General features: G+C 33.6%; 1 protein-coding gene across 7 annotated transcripts in view; it reads right to left on the minus strand.

Moving 5' to 3' along the window:
• LOC142344876 (uncharacterized) overlaps positions 1-11,396 on the minus strand; it is a 187,936-nt gene that overhangs the window by 113,530 nt on the left and 63,010 nt on the right. For 6 of the 7 annotated variants that reach the window (XM_075396915.1, XM_075396914.1, XM_075396913.1 and 3 more), the window contains 2 exons: positions 10,265-10,444; positions 5,264-5,336 (listed from right to left, as the gene is read on the minus strand). In XM_075396915.1, the coding sequence (XP_075253030.1) occupies positions 5,264-5,336; positions 10,265-10,444 (253 nt within the window). Of the gene's footprint in view, positions 1-4,911; positions 5,149-5,263; positions 5,337-10,264; positions 10,445-11,396 lie in introns of those variants that run through there. The other variant, XM_075396919.1, reaches the window with a different exon arrangement.

Genomic DNA, 11,396 nt, shown 5'->3' on the forward strand with positions numbered 1-11,396 from the left:
ATGGAACGCCAAATATAGATGTTTTTTGATTATAAGATGTGGCAAAACCGTCAGATGAAAGATTACTTCAAACACTATTCAAACACTGTCTGGAGACAGCAATACAAACAAAAAAACTGTAAAACAGCAAAGAACCTATCAGAAATTTAAACGAAAACGTTTAAGCTAACTCTTTGATGTATTAATTTTAAAAATTTTCTGAAATCCGCCAAAAAAAAAACAGAATTTTGTTCTATCTTAAAAAAACATTTAGATCTATCTTATTATACCAAATTTAGATTAACTGCTATCACGGCCGGATTTTAACCGTAATAAAATAGTTTGAAAAAGAAGCATAATAATAAACATTGATCGCTGGTCATGAAAAGGGATCATAAGTCAAATAGATCCAAAAAAAGCTGCGCAGAAAAATATTCAATGTTTCGCAGAAAAAATTGCGGAAACTCAAAAAGGAACATTTAGTAAAAAAAATGTTAACTTATCAACAACCAGTCTGCAATGAATAGAGAAAATGGAATAATGATTCTCAATAATTCTCAAATAATTCCCTTGGTTCTCAAAAATGGTCAAATTTGATGGTAGATTCACTAATAAAAACAAATTGTTTCCAGAGATAAAAAAACATCTGAATTATGTATATTTGCATCGAGATGAAATCGATATTACTCTGGCAGGGAAATATTAGGCCATAAAGGCTTGTTGTCAAAGATCTCAAGCGGAAAAAAATGACAGTAATAGTTGCTGATAAAAACGGGCAAGATTACATCTGTGAAAAAATGTACAGAACTAATTAAATTTGAATGTCAACATTCAGTCTGTTAACTAGTGAAATTAGATAGTAACTCACAATTGTCTATTATGTAATTATCATGCAATATGACAAAAATTTTTAACTTGAAGGTTTTATTGGTTATGAAAGTTATTTTAAAAAATTTGGACAATATTTTAGTCGTCAGTTTATAATCTATTTTCGGATCTTAAGAAAAATTTTCACATTCCTTCTTGAGTAAACATGGTTTCCTTAATATCGTTCAACCATTCCTGATTTAATGAAACTCATCTTCTGAAATTAAATTTTTTAGACAAGAAATTGAGTTTTCTCTCTTCATTATTTTCGTTGCTGTTTTCAAAATTTCAGAGTTGTAGCACCAATACGTAGTAAATGAGTAGTTTTCTCCGGCTTGTTGATTCAAATTTTATACTTACTTTTGAAAGTCTAAAGGCTTGCTATTCTGTTTACCATCAGGTTCATTGGTTTCAGAAGTTTGCACTTTGCACATCCATATAATAGTAATCCAAACTGATGAAATGGCTGCACCTATGTTAAGCAAATTTTACAAGCTGCCTTGTGCCTAAACTGTTTCTCAATGGGTAGAATAAAATAAAGAAGGTTGTTAAAATTTCCCACGGACTCAAGGTTGTCAATTAGGATGCCAGAAAGCATACATAATGCAACTTTGTGCATTTCCGTGTTCTCAATCTTTACAGTATCTTGGTGATGGGTATTTTGTCTTTTTATAGAACCTAATTCTTTTTTTAGAAGCAATCAATGTGAGGCATTTTTTTTGAGCCAAATTGCAGATCTATCCAGAGCTTTTTGGAGCGCCTCACTTTCGTTTTTTAGTTTTTCTTTGATGTATATGACAGTATTGTCTGCATTCAATGTAATTCCAGTTCGCGTTGTAGAAAAAACTATATTATTTATACATATAACAATTAATAAAAAAAGTCCAAAGATCGAGCCCCGGGGTACGCCAATTCTGAAATTATTTCTCGGTGACTTTTTATGTACCCCAATATCAGTAAATTGCACTCTATTACAGAGTTCAGATATTAGTAATTCAAGGAGAGTTCTCCTTAATCAAGAATTAGAGAATTTTTTTTTAAAAAAAACTTTGATGGTCAAAAGAGTCAAATAATTTTTTAAGTCAAAGGAACGTGCAAGCAGTTCCCACAGTATTATCAAACATTCAGGATAGTAACCTAACTCCAAGCATTTGGTGAAAATTGAGTACATGAGATATTTAGGAAGCAAGGCTTTTTTTAAAAAAGTAGTTGTTAAGATTAAAAGCGTCAACATTGTATTCGTTTTTTAATTGGCTGAGAAATTTGTTCATTTGAGACTTTCTTCAACAGAGAAACACGATACGAAAAGATTATTTGATTTAGCTTGTTGTTGCGACAGTGTCAGTGTCAAAGCTAGCTGAATGTTTTTCACCTATCACAGATAAAAAATTATTAAATTTTCCGAATTTGTTTAAGAAAGACACGGTTGTGTTGCTTTTGACTCACTTGACAGCTTTCTAACGACATCAGAAAAGCTTCTATTTTTACTGCTGGCATTCGTATGTTTTTCTTTTTGGTAAAATTGTCTGATTTTTGTTCTCACTAGATGTATGAGTAAAATTGATTGTTCAGCATACTTTTTTGCTTCTATCAGATTTTAAATGATAAGAAGTTGTCTTAAACGAATTTTCTTGATAGCAGCGTTTTTAACTTCGTTGTCAATCCAACATTTTTGTTTGTTGACCGAAAGTTTTTTTACGGGCACCATTCGATCCAGTTCTCTATCTAAGAATTCTTGTAGCTCTATTTAAAAAATTGAAATCTTTACTGTTTAAGACGTTTGCTAAAACCTTTCCAACGTAGTACTCAACATTTGTTCTTAATTTATAAAAAAAAATTCACGGGTTTCGCAGTTTTGCGAAAAAACCGGGATTCTTTGCTTAAATCCTCTGCATTGGTTTCCGGTATCTGCAAATCAACGCAGAAGTGATAACTCACAGAATTTTGACATTTTATAGGGAATGGAAATTTGTGAAAAAAAGATCAAATAATGCTTGAGTTCTTTTGTATCACGATTCGCAGCTTTAGGTCATGCCAGTTATAGTCCATTCGCTTGCAAATTGCATGTTAGTTGCTTAATTTTTTTCTTTTATGCAAATAATTAACATTGAAATTACCAGAGAGTATAATTTTGATATCTCTTTCCACAACAGTTTCGTCAAAAAAGTTTTGCAACGTATGAAAAGTATTATTATTAGAGCAATTTGGGTGCGATGTAAATGCAGCTCAAAAGGGCTTAGAAAACTAAATATTTGATCTTCTTAGAGATAGCCCGGACAGAGTTTTTGCCAATTTTGAAACGAATTTCAGTTTAGCACAAAAACTTTACATAAGAACCAACACCGCTACATCTTTTCCTTCTCTCCGCGCTTATGATGCTATTATAATTTAGAAGGTTAGACAATATTTTCTATCAGTATTTTGCGCCATGCTTGAGGCTAATGGTTACTCGTCGACGATCTCGAACAATTTTGAATTCATGGTAGTTTCGGAAAAGAGATTTCATGAGAGTTTTGGAACAGATCTAAATAACTGAGATAGCAAAACGAAACTTATTTCAGTTTTTTTTTTACAGTTTTTCATATTCTTTAACATATAAAATAAAACTTATCAAAGCGCAGCCGAATAAAAGCAGATCAAATTATCTCCCATTTTTTAAACGAACATTTTTAGAGCTCGCACATTGATAAAAACACAATGAAAGCAAAACGATAAAAGAAATTCTCATAAAAAGTTAGAAAGACAAAAATAGTGTGAAAAACGACCTTGAGGAAAAAGTTTAGCATAGCTCTAGTGTACAACTCACTCTGCGGAAATCACAGAGTTGATCTTCTATCACAGTTTGCCAATGACTAATTGCGGAAATCTCTAGACGGTGAACCTTTTTAGTATTTTTTCTTTTCCGCTTTTATCAGTTCAAAACCAATTCAACGCTTGAATATTGTTTTTGTTTGAAGCATCAGAAGCAACTATTTATATAGATCGATGAATCTAGAAGTGCTGTAGTGAAAATTTGAGATACTTTAAGTTACAATTCCGAACCTATTTAGAATATTTAGATAAAAGATTTCGGTGAAATATTAATTTCAAGACAAAAGAAAAGAAATGAAGCAATTCTCTTGTTACCGAAAGAGAAAACAAAAATTTTATCGAAAATTCAAATATTGCCGCTAACGATAAGAAATTTGAACAGCTACCGGGAGGGGATGAGAACAATGAGACATTTGTTAGCGACACTTGAGTACTCTATAGCGTCAAGAGGATTTTGAAGTGCCGCTTATAAGTGTTTTAATTGCTTATTGCCTAGTGTCTACATACCTATAGTTAAAAATTTTCGCACAATGACTTCAAAAAATGTGTTTACCTTATCGAATTTTCACCCAATATCCCATCCACGTACAAAATATTCGGAATAAATTCACCGGGAACATAAAACGATACGGGGAAAGGTTGGATGACAATTATTGTCACCAATTATTTTCACTTACTAGTCAATAACACATGACTCTAGTATCTTGGATTTAGCAATCCAATTCTTTGTATTTGACTGTTAAATTTTTCCTGAGAGATTTCATTAAATGACAACTTTGCGTGCCTTAAAAGATCCCAATAATTGCAAAAAAGGAGCAAAAAGAAAATTTCTCAAAAGAAACGCCACATTTATGTACACACAAAACTCTAATAAGCATCTAGAAAGCATCAGTCTTTTTTTTGCTAGTCAGCTGTATTTCAAAAAATTCAGAATAACAACGAATAACTTCCAAAATAACAAAAAATTTTGAGATAAGATTGTATAAAGGAAAGATCTTTCAGAATCTGGGATGTTCGACAACGTTCAGCTCACCCATAGATTGAGGCAATTTCAATATTTTTTTCTGTCAAAAAGTTAAAATATTTGGTATTCAAAAACATTCTTTACAGTTTCGCTTTTACGATTCAGTTCGTATGTCAGCTATTGTCGTTAGATAAAATACTATTACTCCAGTTGCTCAAAATAAGTATTCTGAATCAGCCATATCACGATAGCTAAGATTGATGAGTCAATTAAAAGAATTGAGTGCTAACCGCGGTGCCCTTTTTGGGGTTGCAGATCTTTCCAATCAAACTGAACATTCTTGGTGAATTGGTAAATTTTTAAAATTCTATCAAATTTTTGTAATCATCCTCTGTTAAAGAATAAATAATATGATAACTATTTCAAATAATAGAAGGTGAAAAAGATATGAAAATTGGAATAATTTCTGCGAAATTTAAGTTTCGCAAAATTTCAATCTTAAATTTGATCATGCAAAAAGAAGTACAAACTTTGGATATAAATTATAAGCGGGGATTATAAATCATGGCAGTTGTACTAACTAGCGGAAGGGACTAGTTATGATAGAAGTTAGTATGTATGTGTGTGTTATGATTAATTTACCAGTACGTCTCCTGCCAAGGGCTGCGTGGGCACCACTTTCAGACTAACTGAGCCCAGAGTGTGTGAAATGAAACTGAAACACAAACAAATTGTTGTTCTCTAACATTCGCCCAATTTTTACCGCTTCATTTTGCCTCAGCTAACTGAAGTTAACACCAATGCACATGTGTTGCCCATGTGTCAAAAGAGGAGCAGGGGGGGGGGGTGCAAAAGGGGGAGGGGGAGGGGGAGGGTCTTTATATTTCCACTTAACCTTTCAAACAGCTATTTGAACAAACAACCACTTATGAAGTAAATCACAGTTAAAGAATGTATCAGCCGCGTAAACCAAATTAAACAAACTGCTCGTTTAGCACAAGAGATACGGGGTGGGGTGGGGTGGGGGGGGGGGGTCTAATGTCTTGCAATGAACGAATAGTGCATGCAGTTCCATAAGACCTAAGAAAACAACCATTATAGCCCGCGGTAAACAAAACAAAGACAGATTTAACGAGTTAAACATTGTTACACATAATTAATACTTACTGAAACTCGGCGATTAAAATTTCGAGAAAACTTTTCCAAAATTCCACTTTCACCGTTTCAAATTTCACAATGCAATGTATTATACAAAATATTAGAGAAAATAGAATGCATGGTCAAGTTTCAGTCTTTGGGTTAAGAGAACCGAAACTAGGCGAAGTAAAAATTGTGCCCGAGGTCAATTTTGCGGTTGAGCGGCTCTTAAATGTATACGTAAGAGCAGTAGAGAGATCTGTTCTCGTTTCTTCCCATGCAGGGCGCAATTTAACCGGGTTGCGGCCTCTAAGAGCTTTGGTACTGGACGGGGGGGGGGATGTTGGGCTGAACGTGCGGTGGGTATGCAATTGTTACTGGCAGATTTCCAGTGATAATATTATTTAGCCTCAGTGTCTCGTGGTGTAGTCGTACTAAATTAAGTCATGACGGCCAAAGGTACCAAAAAGCGGATCTACATGTACAAAGACGAGCATGCGAACTTCAACAAATTTTATTGTTCCGACCCCCTACTTTAGTGAGGAGGGAGGAAATATATACTCAAATGGGTTTTTTTGTTCAATCAATTTTGGCCGATGGATACATTCATCGTAGAGAGTTGTGAGTGGTATCATTAGAAAGCGCGTACCTCCTAGAATATGTAATTAAAAAGATCTTTTCGCGAATTTCGTTTTTACTGGGTATTATGGAAGTTTTGAGAATATTCGACAGTTTTCATTCACATTTTCTGTAATTATCGCTCAAATTTGGCTCAATTTTGATAATAAAAATTTCTTAAAACTCTTAAACATAGAGTGTTATTGTTTTCATTAAAGATAGAGGAGCGTTGAATTATAGACAAAACTTTCAAAATTCGAATTTTTTAAATCAAAAATGGCACAAAATTAGCTTTTTCTGGTCCAATTTGTGTAAGTTTGCCAGAAGTAGAGACCTGAAAACCACTGAAACAATCACTGTAAACTCCAAAAGAGACATAGTTGACTTTAGGCTCCGCCCTATAAAAGTCTTCCAGATTTAAAATTTTGCGTTTTTTTTTAATTTAACTCAATATTTTTAACAAAATGCATCATTGTTTTTTGATTTTTGAAATATTTCACTTAACAATTGATCTAATTCACAAATATTTGCAACAATTGCCCAAAATTTTGGGCGCGCGTTAAAATCCGGGATAGATTTGATCATCATGGATTCTCCCAATCAGAAAAAATCAGGGATAGATTTGATAGCATCATGGCTTCTCACAATCAGAAAAGTTTTTATCTGGGCCGATGCCTTTGTTTTTTCAAAATATACAGTCAGAATTGTTTTTTAATGATAATTACTGACAAAAATCTCAATTCACGGCTAAACTAGTGACAACTCCCAATTACATGAAAGTGAGGCCAAAAGTAGATATACTTTGTTTTCAGAGGAAACCTAATGTTTTTTTTACTTTGACGATGAGTTATAGTAAACTATAACTGCATTCTTCTCATTTGCTTTCATTTCATATTCTTCTTGCAGTATGATTTTTCAATGTAACTGATCAAATAAAAAAATGGTTTCTTCAGGAGGTGTAAGCTAAGACATACAACGCATTCAGGTGTTGTCTAATGTCTCTTATTTTTGCTTTCTCTCAGTAAAAACCAGTTAAAATTTCTTTCATATAAGACACAGAATAATCGTTGTGGCGGTTTTCCTTTAATTAACGGATTCGTGGTTTTGATGATACAGGTTTTCATAAGTTTTGCTAACTTTGTGCATAAATGACCGTTTTTGCTGTTTTTCTGTTTGTGTGGTTAATTGTCCAAAAACTGTAAATCTAAAAAAACGCTTAAAAATACGCATTTAAGAAGCGTGTATTTGTTTTATAACTTACGATATTAAGGGCTGCAACTCCGTTCTCTTGAAGAATTTGGTAGTTTTTTTAAAAAAATTTCCTGTCTTTGTTGTTACCTGTTGTTGTCGTATGCCATATATTGGGTAACAAAAATTCTCAGTGCCAAATATGGATTTACATATGTGAACTCAAAAACTCATGTCCTTATATAGCTAATGGTTCCATTTGACTTTTAAATTAATTTTCTTCAAAAGGGTAAAAGTCTAAAAAAGTAAAAGTTCGTCAACTTTTCCCCTATTTGTTCTGGTTTTCGTCACTTTTTCGTGTTTTAGATTTTCGTATGAATATGTAACCTCACCTGATTACCTAGAGATTTTGCTAACTTTTTGTTGAACTTACCAACAATTTCTCTCTTTGCTAAACGTTGTGACTCATATCTTAGGGATTAATCAATATTTCTCAGAAGAATTTTGAGAGTCTGACACTTTTCAATGCTTTTTGTTGTTATTTTGAGATAGTCGTCTTACGAAAAGGTTATACGAAGTTCATCGAAGACGCAAGTGAAGATTTAATTTTCACGAGGTTAATATCTTATCAATGCAATGGGTTCAACAGTGTGTTTTCCCAAAGTTGTTTCTGTAATTTCTTAGTTCTGCTTTTCTTTATTGATATTCAGTAAGCTGATGACTTAGTCTAAAAAAAGAGGCGTAATTATTTTTCTAACGCATTAGAAGATTAGCTTCCTATTCTTTTAGTTGAAATCTTATAGTTGTTATGATTTTTGAAAACATTTGTTTTAAAAAAAAAATGGATTTTTTGAGCTTGGCCGATTTTATTTTTGTCGTTTAGTTTATCTATTAACAAGCCACATCCAATATCTAGTGAGTAACTTTTTGCTTTTCATATAAAATGGTATTTGTTCTTGGTACTATGAGATTTTATAAAAAAAATTCGTGATTCCTAAATATTTGTTAATTTTTTTAGATTTTTGCTTTAATTCACAATATCACAATATTGGGCGTTTCTGTTGCCTTTGACAAAAAGGCAATTTCAAATAATAATGTTCTTAGTCAACATCCGAAAGTTTTATTGGTAGGTACACCGTTTTCGTTCAAATTTTGATTTTTTTACTTTTTCCCTTATTTGTGGTTCTTTTTGTAGTCGTATGACATATCATGAATAATGGAAGGTTTCAATCGCTTTTTTTGGAGATAAAAAATTTTTTTCAGTAATTTCAGTTGACACAAGAGTTTTTATTCAGTGTGACATTCATTTTTTTCAAAAAAGGCATTTTTTTCAATCTTTGCATTTTTGCTCTTTTCTCGTCGACATTTTATCAAGTCGCAGCATAGGTGTTATCTGATGCCATTACGATTTGTTACTATTTTTTTCAAATGGACAACGAGTTTTGGTCTCACTTAATATTTGTAATTATTTGATTTTTATCGCTGTCTTTACTGGTGTTCACATTAATGACAACTCTAATCGGCCCTCTATGGTACATTGTTTTTTTTCACTTACTGATTTGTTGAACGATGTAGTTATTTTTAAATTATCTTCTTCACTTACTAGACAATTAAGTGAAAAATGCAGGTGAGCAGGGCCGGAACATTATAAGCGAACGTACATTACCGAGCCTCCTTGTTTATTCTGAACAAACAATGAAGCTCAATATTCAATTGAGCATTGCAATAAAAAATGCGACACAAAATTACGCGTTTTTATAACCATGTTTTGCCCCCCCCCCCCAGCTTAGTGGGCTTATATCTTTTACGCCCCCCCCGCCCCCGGCGCACGTGCTATTTTTTACATAGTAACGCGCTATATAACAACATGTAATTTATAATGGGGGCAATTTACAATGGGGGGCAAACGAGATAGATCTAACACAAAATTGGATCTTCTCCGTTTGTGCCCCTCCCTTCCCCTCCCACACCTTCGCTCCGTCTAAACAAAAATTCGAACTTTTCCATTTGTCTCCCCCTCACAGTACGCAATTAAATTGCGTTACAAAATACGTGCCATTCAATAAAAAATCATTTTAAAATTATGGCACGTGCGTCTTTGGGTTACACGCGGAAAAGATCCCGCATTTGTGCTCCATCATAAGTCCCACACAAAGTTTCGTTAATCAAAATGATAATCTAGGTCTCCAGTGCTTGCTAGTTTTGATCTCAGTTCGCTACAAAAAATTAAAATTGAAAAAAAAATCGTCAAAAGTCACTTTTATCACTTAAATTAATTGAATTCAAAAATCGGATCTTTTCCGTTTGTGCCACTATGTAATGATGCGTGCTCTGTAATGGGGGGGGGTTCATAACATACTTGAGGGGGGGGAGACCTCAAAAATTAAATCTATGGTTGAAATTTAATCATCAGTTTTCCCATTTTACGTTCAGTTTGACGACAATACTAAATCCACATTTCTGTATAATACTACGGATCTATTATGTTTTGCCCCTCCCTCCCCCCAGCTTAGTGGGCTTATATTTTTTACGCCCCCAGGCGCGCGTGCTATTTTTTACATAATAACGTGCTATATTACAACATATAATTTGTAATTGGGGGGCGTTTTAGAATGTGAAGTTAAATTGTAAAATCGTGGTCACATATAAAAACCAACAACGTGTTTTTTTTCTGGTTTGTTTTGGGGTTGATATACTCACAATATGCCTGATATGTACTGTAGCTTGAGAGTGGCGATGTTGTATATCTTGAAGTAGACCTGGAACCCGGCCTCCCTCTCGAAGCTTGGCACTCCTCGGAGGGTGAGAAAGTTGAGGTAGACCACTTTGGGCTGGGGGATGAACTGCCGCCAGATGATGAACCGGAAGTACGACCAGTACCTGAAGGACACAAGAATTTATAATAACTTCATCACTTTAGAAAGAAGCTAACAGTTATTCAAAGCAATTCTTTCTGACCGTTTTTTTTTTACTTTTAGTGGGGCAGGGGGTTGTCAGGGGGGTGTTGGCCGGGGCGGTGGGTTGTGGTGGTGGGGGGGGGGGGGTTATTGGTGATACAGGGGAACATTGAGATTGAGAATATTTGACCGGGAGGGTACTGGAACAGATGAGCTTAAACAAGATTGTTTTCCTTCAGTCATTTATCCTTAAGGATTTCACCTGACATCGGCTGAAGTCTGATAGACATTATCAGAATGTAAGAAAAAAGGTTGAACAATGTTGACTGTAAACATGTTAGACAGTTTTTGGTGTGAAACCCTCAAAACAAAAACAAATAAAAATTTTCTAAAAGGTAAAGTAAAAAAAATTGAAAACATTTACGTCCAATAATTCAGATGATAGCCTAACTATAAATTAGAAAAACTATATGGTTATTGAACGTCCCACAACAAAAACAATAGATACCTTGAAAAATTAAAACAAAAACCTATGTTAACAAACTATACTTGGCTAAGAAAAATCAAAACCGCCCCTTTTCAAATTGCAATCAAGAATTCCGATCAGATTTGGGGGCAGCTTGATAGTTTTGAGGCGAGATAAACTTGAACTGCGATTCCCCTGATGAAATTTAAAATTTAATCTCAAGTGAAATATGTTAACGCATCTCAAAAATGGGTGTCCAAAATTTGTCCAAACATATAAAAAAATATCAATGACATTGAAATTAATATCTCTGGGCACTTACAAAAGACATTACTACAAAAAGAAAAAAAAATCATAAAAACATGGAGATATTATTTCAAAAGCGGTCAAAAAAGCGGAAGTGTGAACTCAATTTAAACCGAAAAAAAAAATAATTTTGTCTGAAATCCAACTAAAAATTTTATATTCT

This window comes from Convolutriloba macropyga, chromosome 8 (assembly GCF_964194025.1).
Source record: "Convolutriloba macropyga chromosome 8, txConMacr16.3, whole genome shotgun sequence".
NCBI lineage: Eukaryota > Metazoa > Xenacoelomorpha > Acoela > Convolutidae > Convolutriloba > Convolutriloba macropyga.